This window comes from Sceloporus occidentalis, unplaced genomic scaffold, assembly GCF_023333645.1.
Source record: "Sceloporus occidentalis isolate IW3139 unplaced genomic scaffold, rSceOcc1.0.p SCAF_1, whole genome shotgun sequence".
Classification (NCBI taxonomy): Eukaryota; Metazoa; Chordata; class Lepidosauria; order Squamata; family Phrynosomatidae; genus Sceloporus; species Sceloporus occidentalis.
The window spans coordinates 136,547,573-136,561,524 of NW_028316981.1; the positions used below are offsets into that span (position 1 = coordinate 136,547,573).

At 42.7% G+C, this 13,952-nt stretch overlaps 1 protein-coding gene across 1 annotated transcript in view; it reads right to left on the reverse strand.

Moving 5' to 3' along the window:
* Nucleotides 1-1,341: 1,341 nt before the first annotated feature.
* Nucleotides 1,342-13,952, reverse strand: part of LOC149322257 (leucine-rich repeat-containing protein 45-like) — a 30,981-nt gene continuing 18,370 nt past the window's right edge. Inside the window, exons 12-17 of the mRNA XM_089538074.1 lie at nt 13,824-13,894; nt 13,411-13,503; nt 13,101-13,193; nt 10,513-10,686; nt 9,167-9,314; nt 1,342-5,215 (exon numbers count right to left, since the gene is read on the reverse strand). Of these exons, the coding sequence (XP_089394200.1) occupies nt 5,019-5,215; nt 9,167-9,314; nt 10,513-10,686; nt 13,101-13,193; nt 13,411-13,503; nt 13,824-13,894 (776 nt within the window). The 3' untranslated portion in view covers nt 1,342-5,018. The remainder of the gene's footprint in view (nt 5,216-9,166; nt 9,315-10,512; nt 10,687-13,100; nt 13,194-13,410; nt 13,504-13,823; nt 13,895-13,952) is intronic.

The following is a 13,952-nucleotide window of genomic DNA, read 5'->3' on the forward strand; positions in this document are numbered from 1 at the left end:
GAGAGAGTGTGACAAGAAGGTGCTATTACCTCTGCCCTCCAAAGTAAGCTGCCAGCAAATACCAGTATTCCAACCATTAGACTTTTTAAAAAACCCACACATACACGTATTTCTGGAATGGCACAGATGGACTTGGAGGAGCCAACCTGGAAAGCTCCAGGTATATGGTCTGTGCTCTGGCCAGTAAGATCATAACTGGGGCAGTGGTAGCTAAAACCATGGATAACAGAAATCTCAAAAGTCAAAAGATCCTCCTGTGAACAGTCTGGTAGAAGCAGCTGGCAGACAGAGACACCCTTTCCTCACCCCTGAGGCCAATTCGCCTTTTAGACAAGCACACTACTTCACACAGGGAACTGCCAACACAAATTTCCATCTTTGCAATTGGTTCTGCCCACTTGGCTGGAAAATGCTCCAGAACAGGGAGTTGCCGGCCCTTGAAAATGCATTTACCAGCCCTGCTGATTGGGCTTGAGAATCTCCAGGGGAAAAATAAATATATGAGTAGAGAGGGAGGCCAATGACCAGACAAGATTTCTGGCATTTTTTGGGGTGTGATAACATGGGAGCTCTCTGAGGCTTTAGGATTCAAACAGGGCTTGCTAATCATGTTTAGTGTTCCATACTTGGTCCATGAGGTTGTACTTTGTACTCAGCAGTTGGCCCTACCAATAGGCACAAGGAGTCAACTGTCTCAGGCAGATTCCGGAGTGGTGGACAGATGTGTGTTTCCATACAGCCCAATCTATTGGCCTTTAAATTAGCTTGATGCTTTCAGTTGTTGCAGAAGCCACTGCCAGTATTAAATGCCAGTCTGGTCAGTTGGATTTTTGGCTGGCCCAGTTATTCTCCATCAGTCATAATGCAAGAGGTGGATTCTCTTTGAGAAGCTGACATTGTTTTCACCAAACTTGGTTGGGCTGTGACTGCAGAGATGCCCATTCAAAGACAATTTCAACTATGTGACTTTCAGAAAGTAATTATTTCTCATCAGGGTCACCATGCTGGGCAGACTCCTTCCAAGTATTTTAGACCAGTGCATCTCATGCCATCTGATGTGGGAGAAAGGCAATTTTCCCCTTCTAAATGTGCCATTAGCTACAACTTATTTTTTCTTTCTTTCCTGTAACTCTGCAGACCAGCAGCTAATGACTCACAGACCAGACTGGTCCAGGGGGACCACCATTTGAATAGCACTGTTTTAGACAAGACAATCATAGTTCCAGCCAACACTGGTTCTAATAATAATAATAATAATAAATAAAATCTTTATTTTCTATACCGCTTTTCCAATGAGATCAAAGCAGTTCACAAATTCGAGGAGAGAGTATACATCACATCATATCGCAATACAATTACAATTACAGATACATTTCCATAAAACATAATATAAAAACAGTTTAAAATATCACAATCGCAGGTTAAACATCTTGAGGTACACTTCGATTAGGGCATAACTTTTTCTATAAAGAGTCAGGAGGGTATGCTAGGTGGAAAAGATGGGTTTTCAACATCTTCTTGAAAGCATCCAGAGAGGAACTGAGTCGAATCTCTTCAGGGAGTTTATTCCAGCACATCGGAGCTATTGCTGTAAATGCTCGTTGGTGAGTTACAGCCAATCTCACCCTGGAGTACTCAAGTAAGTACTTTCCTGTTGTTCTGAGAGTGCGGGGCGGATTATGTAAGAAGAGGCGTTCCCTCAAGTAACTCGGGCCCAAGCCATATAGGGCTTTATAGATGATAACCAACACTTTGTATTGAGCCCGGAACACAGCAAGCTTGTATTCTGAACAACTAAATGCCCTCCTGTACCAACACTATAATATTATTTTTTAACTATTAAAGGTAACCACATAAATATAAACTTTAAGAAGTGTTTATGTGTGTGTGTAATTTATTCTTGAATGCATCCAAGAGTGCTGCACTCTGAAATTGCTTTGTACTTCTTCCCCCATTTGAAATGGTGCCCCTCTCTCTCGGCTTTAGTTTCCTCTCTGTAAAATTGAAAGAACTAATATACAAGACTGTGTGCCTACTTAAAGTATCTCCTCTCTAAAATTCTTTCAGTTTTCTCTATGCCAATACAAGGCAGGTTTTACTTGTGATTTGTAGACTGGCTCTTCCATTTCCTACACGTGTAATTGTGTACACTTTTCATGTACACATGAAAAAAAAGATAGTTTAAGAAGTATCTTTCATTTAAAAATGGCCTTATTTGCTTACAGTCACACAACAGCAACATTCAGGGTTGTTCTCAAGGTGAGAGAGGGCCTAAAATCACTTGTACCATCATGTAGGGAAATTTTTGAATCACTTTTTCTCAGATGCACATGACAAGACACCTAACTGGCACTGAGATTCCGTAAAATATTTAGTGCAAGCCAGACCTGGTTGCTGAGGTTGAAAAGTGCAGCACTGAAGACGGATGCTGATTTCCTGCCCTTTTCTATTATCTGCCCTAACAGTTGGACAAGCCTAAAAGGGAATAAAATTCTGCTTTCCCATCAAATCAGTCAAATCATATTAAGCTCAAGCACAGGGATGCTTGTTGTTTTAAAGCCCGGTTTAAAAAACCAAAAACTAGAAGCCTGGGGTGTTGTCTGTGTGTGTGGGAAGAAAGGTGTCCTTGCCATTGGGCAGTGGGTTGCAAACCCACTGATTGTTCCAGACAGGCATAAGCAAAGAGCACTCTCCAGAACCACACAAACAAAGCTCAGAACAGGCTGGTGTAGTTTTGTCCTCAACTGACTTTGCAGGACTCTTTTTCATTCCCCTGCTAGGCTGTAAAATTTCTATTACTAACAATGTTTTAATTTTTTTAATGATAACTGAAGCCAGGCTGGTGTAGTGGTTTGAGTGTTGTATTAGGACTCTGGGAGACCAGAGTGAAGATCTCTGGTCAGCCATGGAAACCCACTGGGTGATCTTGGGCAAGCCACACTCAACCTCAGAGGATGGCAATCACAAATCTTCTCTAAAGAGATCTTGGTTATGATAGGGTCAACGTAAGTCACAGCTGACTTGAAGGCACATAACAAGAACTGGGACAGTGCATTACTGAAGACAGACAGAAAAGATGTATACATCTGAAATTCCACCTTATGCATGATGAGATTCTATGAATTGTTGCTCCATGGTGAGAAGTACAACACTTCACAGTTGTGTTCTCACATACGAGAAAGAAGTCTCTCACTGATAACACATAAGTAAGCATGCCCTTGATTTTTGGGAAGCCTCTCTGTTCAACAAGCATTAGGCCAAAGGCTCTTGATACAGGAAGCCCTCCCTCCGCCGCTTCCATTTTCATTAGATGCTCCTTTGAATTTGGAAAGAAAGATGCTCTTTTGTAGATACCCACCTCAAACAAAAGAGAGACTATACAGATCTATTATCTTTCATCTTTTATAGGTACTGACAATGAAATATTTTTCCTTCTAAAGATACAATAACAGTGAGAAAAGTACTACTGCAGCAAGAATGTACTTCTGGCAACCAGACAGCAAGAACCAAACCAGGGAGGAAAACCACTCAGCCCATCTATAGCCACACTGTAACTGGACTGCTATATTTAATGTATTTGTTTTGCATATTTATTTACCTGCTTTCTAGGAGTCTCACTTTGAACTGTAGAATTTAAATTTTTGTTTTGTTTTGTTTTCATTGGGAAGAGTAGTTAGGATTTCTGAAATTGAAATTAGTCCCTGTTTGCTTCCCCATGCAATTTTTTGTGCAAATCTGAAATAGAACAAATGACTGTCTCACAGGTAATGTTGGTGAAACTTTTGGAAAAATTAAAATTAATTATAATTTAATTTTTTTTGACATAGAAATACTCACCCTATTATTTGAGGAAACCAGTGTTCCAAAGTAAAGAAGTGGGACTTTGCCTCCTCCAAATTAAAACACAGGGGAAGGGGGATCAAAATATACACATTTTCCTAATTTGAATGGAAAGGGATTAGACATTTAATATACTGTTGCCATTTTCATGCTCACAGCCTGCAGGGAGATAAGACATCAAAATCAGGATGATCTGTATATTAATCTGGTTCCTAGGCCACAGTGCCCCCCTCCCTCTTTCTACCAACTAAAAACCTGCTGCCAGTGAGAGGAGGTGGCTGTTTTCATTACCAAGATTTAGAAGGCCCCATGGGTGAATTAGCCACTTTTAGGCCAAGGAAATCATGCACTGTTGGCAGAGGCATGCTCACTTTAAAGGCATTTTCCCTCAGTAAACTTCAGCATTAGTGCTGCTTCCAAGGAGGGAAGACAAATGGTTTATTCTGCTTAAAGGGCTGCTAGTACAGGATCATGATATAAAAATGTTCTCCTTGCAGCCTTGTATCTTTATAATAAAGGTGGGCAACTGTTAGCCCTTCAGTCTGCTTTTGGATTGTGATTCCCAGAATTCCATACACTGGCTATTCTGGATAAGGCTGATGGGGGATGTTAGCCAAAAACATTAAGGCCCACATTTGTCTTTGTAATTACATGAGTAGTAGGGAGTAGGGTACTTATTTAATGTCATCTTGTGTAGTCCCGCTAGAGCAGGATCGCTGGCATGAGAAGTAGTGACATCATTTGAGAAAATGACTTTCTTTCACTTGTTATTGAGATGAGAGAGCTGAGCAGACTGAAGCATCCCCCTGCCCAGCCCAAATACACCAGAGATGTTACGTGTACCTAAGATGAAAGCCAATGTCTGTGATGTATAAAAACATTATCTTTGTAGTCCCTGTGAACAAACTTTTTTGTGTACTCCAATATGAAGGGGTAGCTTTACTCTGGGAGCTTGCAACATGGTTTTGGTGCACAACAGTGAAATGGTTTCTAAAACAAATGGGATTTCCTTCAGTGATGCCTCAGGCACAGCCTCAGGTAGCTGACAGTGGGGTATGTAGTGCAAGATCTCCCAGAGTCATAAGGGAATCAGATTCCATGATGCCCATGTGGTTCCACAGTCAGGATACAATTAGCATTCTGTGATTCCATGCCTTAAGATTTCTCAAGATTCCGTCTCAGCTTTTGGGGCCAACAGGGCCCAGTGAGGAACCTTGCACGTAGGCCATAATGGCGTTTTGAAGAAAGCTGACTCGCTGAGCTTCCTCCTCCCTCATTCGGGAGATCTCTGCCTCACGAACTCGCAGCTTCTCCTGCATGCTTGAGATTTCGCCCTCTTTGTCTAGCAGTGCCTCTCGGTGGTTACTGGACAGCACTACAAAGAAAAATTAAATATTATGTCTCTTTCAGACTTTTCTGGTTTCAGCATAGTGAAAAATGGAGAAGAGTGTATTTTACACAACAGTGAGAGAAAACTGTAACTCAATACTGTACACATCCATATGCCTTTCAGTGAAGAAGAAATCTAGGTTCATTCTCAGTCTAAAAGAGGGGTGGGAAATATGCAGCCTTTCAGATGCTTAGTTTTTGTGGGTTTTTCGGGCTATGTGGCAATGTTCTAGAAGAGTTTATTATTCCTGATGTTTCGCCAGCATCTGTGGTTGGCATCTTCAGAGAATGCTGACCTGGTAGAAAGTGGTGTGTGTGTGTATAGATATACATACTATTCTCTGAAGATGCCAGCCACAGATGCTGGCAAAACATTAGGAATAAACTCTTCTAGAGTATCGCCACATAACCTGAAAAACCCACAAAAAAGTAAGGATGCCAGCCATGAAAGCCTTCAACTTTTAGATGCTGTTGGACTGAAACTGCCACCAGCCTTATCCAGCACAACCAGTGGCAAAGGATTATGGGTGTCACAGTTCAACACACTGGAGTGAGCTCATATTCCTCATGCTTAAACCAAGAATGATGAGTGGGTAAACTGGGGAACTGGTTTCTTCTCTTGCTTACAAGGTCAGGGAAGTCTTTTAAAATGTTACTGGCCTCACTACAAATAAAATAAAATAAAATAAAAATCAGTGTAAAATCAATGGAACTTATTTTCAGTAAATGTGTGGGGCCAATTTATGGAAAACTCCAACTAAGTGTCCCACCAACCCAAGAGGCTAGACTGGTTAATACACAAGACAGGACTTTCACTATAGCAACACATCAGATGTGAAACTCTGTCCAAGGGGCTGTTAGACTGGAGTCATCATTGCTGAGCTCCAGCAGGTGATCAAAATTGAATTATTCCATCTGGCTTTTGGTGTTCTATTTTAAATTGAAAATCTGGCTTTTAAGCAATCTGTTTTAAAATAACATAAAAATGTATTTTGGGCCTCAAATTGGGAGAAAGGATATTAATCAATCAATTAAATAAACATTTTATGGTACATCATTTGGGAGGCCCTAATGGCCAGAAACATTATTAATAAATACAAACAATAATAATAATATAATAATAAAATTTTATTTATATACCGCCTTTCCAAAGATCAATGCGGTTTAACAACAAGGTTTAAAAACATCCACAATACAATAAAAAACCACAGTAAAAACAGGGTAAAACACAGTTACATTTTCACCCCAAAAAATAAAAAAATCTCAAGCCAGCTTCCAATGCTGTTGAGAGGGGAGGGGGGGAGTACTTCAGGGGTCAGGGGTGTGCCTGCTGGAACAAGTATGTCTTCAACCCCTTCTTGAATTGGTCCAGCGAGGCGGCCAATTGGAGCTCGCCGGGGAGCGAGTTCCAGAGCTTGGGGGCCGAGGTAGAAAAGGCCCTCTGGGTGGTGGTAATATATCTAGCCGGCTGACCTGAGTGTGCGAGGCAGATTGTATGGAGAGAAGCGGTCCTCCAAGTACCCTGGGCCCAAGCCATTTAGGGCTTTATAGATAATAACCAACACCTTGTATTGCGCCCGGAAGCGAATAGGCAGCCAATGGAGGTCTTTAAGGACCGGTGTTATATGACTGGTCCTGGAAGTACCAGTGACCAGTCTTGCCACCATATTCTGCACCAATTGCAGCTTCCGGGTATGGTACAAGGGTTGCCCCATGTAGAGCGCATTGCAGAAATCCAAACGAGAGGTTACCAGAGCATGTACTACTGTTTCAAGGTCCTCCCAGCCCAGATAGGGACGCAGCTGGCGTATCAACCGAAGCTGATAACATGTGCTCCTGACCGCCGCATCCACCTGTGGTGTAAGGTGGAGCGACGAGTCAAGGAGCACCCCCAGACTGTGAACAGAGTCTTTCACGGGAAGCGTGATCCTGTTCAGGACAGGTGGAAACACTGCCATCCCCGGGTCTGGAGAACCTATCACTAGCACTTCTGTTTTCTCTGGATTCAAAATGAGTCTGTTTTCCCTCACCCAGCCCATTACCGACTCCAGAAAGGCAACGAGAGGAGAGATGCCATCCCTGGTCACTGAATCAGTCGGAGACATAGAGAAGATTATTTGGGTGTCATCAGTGTACTGATAACCCCGCGCCCCATGTCTCCGGATGATCTCTCCCAGTGGTTTCATGTAGATGTTAAAAAGCATGGGGGACAGAATGGCTCCTTGAGGGACACCAGATGTAAGGGCCCTCTTATCGGAGCACACATCCCCCAGCTGCACCATCTGGAACCTTCCCGAGAGGTAGGAGCGGAACCACTGGAATGCAGTGCCCCTGATTCCTAACTCTCTCAGGCGCTCCAGAAGGATACCACGGTCAATGGCATCGAAAGCCGCCGAGATGTCCAAGAGCACTAACAGGGACACGCTACCCCTGTCCATGCCCAGACGAAGATCATCGACCAGGGAGACGATGGCAGTCTCAACCCCGTAGCCTGCCCGAAAGCCGGTTTGAAATGGATCTAGATAATCCGTCTCATCCAAGATCGATTGAAGCTGGATTGCAACCGCCCTCTCGATCACCTTCCCTAAAAATGGCAGTAGCGATACTGGCCGATAATTATTATGCATCAGGGGGTCGAGGGAAGGCTTTTTTAGCAATGGTTTTACAGTGGCCAATTTTAAGCTAGATGGAAATTGCCCGTCCCTCAGTGATGTATTAATTATGCGGTGTAACATAGAAGTTACTACCGTTCCCCCCTGAGCCGCTAGCCACGAGGGACAGGGATCGAGAGAGCAGGTTGTCTTCCTAACACTTCTAAGGATCTTGTCCACTTCCTCGGTACTAACAGACTCAAAATGATCCAGTACAATCAAGTCCATGGACGATCTGGAGACCTCTACTCTGGTATCTGCACTAATACTAGCATCAAGATCAGCCCTTATCCGAGAGATTTTATCCGCGAAGAAGTTGTTAAATTGGTCACAGCAGGCTTTAGATGGTTCTAAAATAGGGTTCGGGGCAGGGGGGAGCTGAGTAAGCTCCCTCACTACCCTGAACAGCTCTGCAATCTGTTTTAAAATAACATAAAAATGTATTTTGGGCCTCAAATTGGGAGAAAGGATATTAATCAATCAATTAAATAAACATTTTATGGTACATCATTTGGGAGGCCCTAATGGCCAGAAACATTATTAATAAATACAAACAAAGGATTGCAGCATTTTTATCATGCTGCTGCTTATGGAAATGGGCTGCAGGGCTCCTTGCATCTAGCTTCCCTCTTCTAAGGAGGCTGGGGAAAAAGAAGGCAGAAAGATGGCATGAGGACAGTCCCAACAAATGAGGCAATGAAAGGGATGCCTGCTGGAAACCATATGGCTCTATGAGCCTCCAGGTTATAGGACACATAAAATGAAACAGAAACACTGATATATGACAAGAGATGAATACTAATGGGTTGACTTGTAGACCAAGGAGTTTATTGCACTTGTTTTGTAATCTGATCTATGCATGGGATGGGTTTGGGCTGGAATGGGAGAGAACAGGTTTTATCATTCACGAAGTTGCTGCTGCACTGCCAGTCAACCATCACCTGTCCTGAGCCACACTTAGCCAGACAATTTTGCAAGGATACATACGCACAGCTTAGAAACCTAACTTTGTGGACTACAACTCTCTACATTCCTCAGCTGGCATGGCCAGTGGCTATACCAGCTGGGGAGTTCTGGGAACTGTCATTCCCAAAAGTGACTTCCCCACAAGCTCTGCACATACAGTGTGGGGCATCAAGTGGAGTATGTTGAGCAAGGATAAGGGTGCTTAATCGAGTCAGAATAAAATAGTAATTGGCACCAGATCTTCTTTGCTACTGGCTGACCAGAATATGGCCTTCAGCTTCTGAGAAAATAAAAAATGATTTCCTCCTCAACAAGTTTACCTTTCAGCTGTCGCTCCAGAGCTGCAATCTTTTCTCTCATTCCTTCTTGTGCTGTCCTCTCAGCCTCCAGGTGCCCAATCTGTTCCTGTAGCTCCACTCGCACTTTATTGACCTCCATTACTTTTTCGTGTTCCTTGCTGCTCAGCTCCTGCCATCCATAGCACATAGGGGAAAAACCATCAGTGGCCTATAGTCTGAAGAGGTAGGCCTACAGGTAGAGTCACAAGGATTATGACATCTACTACACTGGGGAAGGGGGGAGGAATAACTCTTGGTGGGTCAGTAAGCCAATTTTACCCTCTTCCTCTGGACATGTTAAGGGTGGTGCTACTCTCCCCCACCCCCACCCCCCATTACTAAACTGTTTCCAAGAGTGCAATTCTCTATTATTTTTATTAAAAATATTTGGAGGAACAGAAGGTGAGTGTGTCTCCAGAGTTTGAAAAAACAAGTGGTGATTCCATGCCTGTGCTATACTTTCATCAAATAATGGAGTCCCAACATATCTAATGTTTTCCCTATATTTTCTTTAACAGTATAGATATTAGAAGTTTGTGCACAATTAGAACTTATGACCAGAATCTGATGAAACAAAGTTCTCGTTCACCCATAATGCTGATATAGGATAAATTATATATATATATATATATATATATATATATATATATATATATTGCTATTACATGTAGTTTAACAAACTCTGCATTACTAAAAACCTGGATCACCAGGTATATCTTATTTGTTTACAAATATGGGTATGTAGATTTTAGGAAGCTTTTTTTAGCTAGTTCATTTTCATCCCACCTATCCTCAGAGTTGAAGACTTTATGCATTGTCCCTTACTTTTATCCTCAGAGTAACCTTGTGAGATAGTCACAGAAAGAGTTGGTTACTGATTGGTCTAAGGTCATTCAGAGAAATTCATAACTGATTATAGCTTTGAACCTTATTTTCTCAGGCCCAGTCTAACACTCGACCATTTCACCATGCTAGTTGTTGAGAAATTACCAAAAAAACCTTCCAGTAGTTAGAGAAGCTTTGCTGTCTTGCCCTGTCCTGTTTTTTCAAAGTAGTTTACCAGTTCCTGTTGTTGCAGAAATTAACTAACAAAATATTAATTCTGTACTCTTAATCTTTTATATATAGCTGGACTTCTGTATATATGAAAACAGAATTATTCAATCCTAGATATATTTACTCAGAACTAAGCTCCACTAAATTCGATGAGACTTCCTCCTAGCTAATTAGCATAGGACTGGAGCCCTAATCTGAGGGCAAAAATCAGGTGCTCTCGTTCTGGAGTATGCTCTGTTTCTCTCTCCTTTCAAGACAAAGTCTCCCTTTACCTGCTGAACCTCTTCCAACCGCCTTTTGAGTCCTTCCACCTGCAAGCTCAGCTGACTCTCCTTCGCATGGGCCTCAGCCACGGTTTGTTTCTGCTGCAGACAGCAATTGTGAGCCTCATCACGGGACTGCATCATCAGCCGCAGCTTCTCCTCCAGATGCTCCAATCGTTGTTGCTGTGAATTGCCCAAAAGACAGGGGAATGAAATTTAAAAATGTAACAGTGATATGAGCTATTCAGAGCTTTCACCCAGTTCATGAAATTTTAGAACAGTGGTAGGCAACCTTTTTGAGCCAGGGGCCGGGTTGCTGTCCCTCAGACAACTGGGGGGCCGAAGCCAAAAAATAAATAATTAAATAATTTTTTTAAAAAATTAATTAAATAAATAAACCAGGACAAATGTGGGACAAAATTTTCAAATGGAGGACACTTTTTTTTAAAAAAATGGAGGACACGCAAAAAAATTTGCTGATTTTTAAAAAAATGTTAATATAAATGCATGTTTCGGAGGCTTCTATAGACAATTGCCCCCTTGCCCGCCGCTTGCGCCCCTTGCCTGCTGCTTGCCTCCCCTTGCCCGCCTCCTCCTGATAGGCCAAAGGCCCCATGCCCTCACGCGAGAGGCCAAAGGCTCCGGCGGCAATCGGCGGCAGGACCAGGCTGGGGCCAGTCCCAAGGCCTTGCCGGGCCGCATCCGGCCCACGGGCCGCAGGTTGCCTACCCCTGTTTTAGAATCATAGAGTTGGAAGAGACCACAAGGGCCATTCAGTCCAACCCCCTGCCATGCAGGAAGTCTCAATCAAAGCATCCCTGACAGCCAGCCATCCAGCCTCTGTTTAAAGACCTCCAAGGAGGGAGACTCCACCACCCTCCGAGGGAGTGTGTTCCACTGTCGAACAGCCCTTACTGTCAGGAAGTTTCTCCTAATGTTGAGATGGAATCTCTTTTCCTGTAGCTTGAATCCATTGTTCTGGAGTAACAGAAAACAAGCTTGCTCCCTCCTCAATATGACATCCCTTCAAATATTTAAACAGGGCTGTCGTATTACCTCTTAATCTTCTCTTTTCCAGGCTAAACATCCCCAGCTTCCTAAGTCGTTCCTCATAGGACATCACTTCCAGACCCTTCACCATTTATTAAAATATTTATATCTGTCCCTTTATCTGAAGATCTCAGGGCAGCATACAATAAAACTAGAAATCTTAGTAGATTAATTGTATGAGTTTGAATCAATTGATTATTCAACTGATGTTAACTATTTATTTATTTATTCAGATCATGTGACTAGAAACAATACCTCTGAAGAAGAAAATCAGCTTTACATACATACATCAAAACAGAAAGCATTATCTAGGACTACAAGCTAAACATAACAGTGTGATGCAGCAGCCAAAGAGGCCAATGCAATACTAGGTTGCATCAACAGCAATACTGTGTACAGATTGAGGGAAGTAGTAGTGTCACTCTATTCTGCTTTGGCCAGACCTCATCTAGAATACTGTGTTCAGTTCTGAGCACTATAGGTCAAGAAGGATATTGACAAATTGGAACATGTCCAGAGAAGCACAACAAAAATAATCCAAGGTTTCAAAACCAATCTTTCTGAGAAACAACTAAGAAGCTGCGTATATTTAGCTTGGAGAACAGAAGACTGGGAGATAACATGATAACAATCTTTAAATATCTGAGGGGATGTCATGTAGATGATGGAGCAAGCTTATTTTCTTGTGTAACAGAGACTAGAACACAAACCAATGAACACGAACACAAGAAAATACAAGATTTCACCTAAACATTAGGAAGAACTTCTTTACTGTAAGAGCTGTTCAACAATACAGTGTTCTACCTCACAGAAGAGTTTACTCTCCTTCTTTGGAGATCTTTAAACAGAAGTCAGATGGGAGTGTTTACAGAGTGCTTTAGTTGTATATTTCTGCATGCCTAGGTGTTAAGACTAGATAGTAGATGGCCCTAGTAGCCCCTTCCAACTCTAAGATTCTATATATGTATGTGTGTGACCAAGCAAGAAAAATGATGAATGAATGAGAGAAGGGGGAATGCTTCTTTTTAAAATGGTGCACAGTGATTCTTATAAATTCAATTAGTTATTTGTTTATTTTACTCCAAAGAACTCAAGGTAGCATGTGTGATCTCCCCTTATTCTCACAACAACCCTATTAGGGAGGTTCCACTGGGAGAGAAAAATTGGGCCAACATCACCCAATGAGCTTCAGGGCTGTGTGGGGATAATGTCCTGGACTTGCTGCAACCATATAATGTTGACTTCCTTCCCAACTATACCTCTCTGCAAGAGATACACTGCTGTCTTCCATAGGCTACAAGTTAGAAGACAATGTAGGACTGCCAAAGAATTGTTGAGGTTTGTTCTAATGTCACGACACAGTGTATTCCCCCATTCCACATCACTTGGCTGCTACTAGTGTGGGTGAGTAAACATTATGAGGTGACATGAAGCATGTAGGAGAAAGAGGAGACCATGACATTTCCAGCAGCGGCTCTATACTTCTGACAACATGTAGCTCTCTGCCTCAAGAGATAAACTTCTTTGAACTGCCCAGTCATATTTACCTCTTCCAGTCTTGCTTGCTTCTTGGCTTTGATGAGCTCTTCCTCAACTTGGCCTCGCTCTACAAGGGCAGCAGCTTTCGCTCGACTTAGTTCCTAGTTACAAATCAAAATGTCACACAACAGCTTCAGGCCACAAGAAATGTACGGCATAGGCTTCTCCCACTATCTGGTCCAATAGGATGGTCATAACTCTAGAGATAATGAAGGACAGGAATTGCACATGTTCTTCTTGAAAAGGCTAACCTGGGCAAAAAACAGTTAATGATACAGTTCTGGTACTCTAAGACAAAACTGTTTTTGTCTCACTCACCTCCTCTAGCCCTGTGCGGGTGGCCTCCAGCCGCTGGATGCGTTCCTGCAGGGCACACTCACTTGCCTCCATGTGATGTGTCATATGATCTACCTACATGACAAACAACATTGGTCAGGAAAAACCCAACAGACCTCTGGTGTAACTTGCTGCTCACTACAGAAAAATTGAAGGCCTTAGTCCTTCATCTCAAAGTAACAGAATAAACAGAATCCTGTTGCACCAAGGATGGAGAGGCTCAAGCCATGGGGTTCCATCTGGCCCTTCAGCATCCCAGTCTGGTCTCTGGGCTTCCTCGGATGGTCACACTCCTTTCCCCATGACACTATTCTTTGGTGGCTTTTTCATTTTTGTGATAGACTTTCCCATTGTAAATGCTTAAGTCGCTTAAGGCCCTGCAGCCTTCTCCTCACCTCCTTCTGCCGAAGAGCCTCTGCATCCTCAAGAACCTGCTTGAACCTCCTCTTCTCCATCTGCAAGCGCTCTAAGTGAAAACAGAAAAGAAGACTACTCATGAGGGAAAACAGGAAAGAGGACTACCT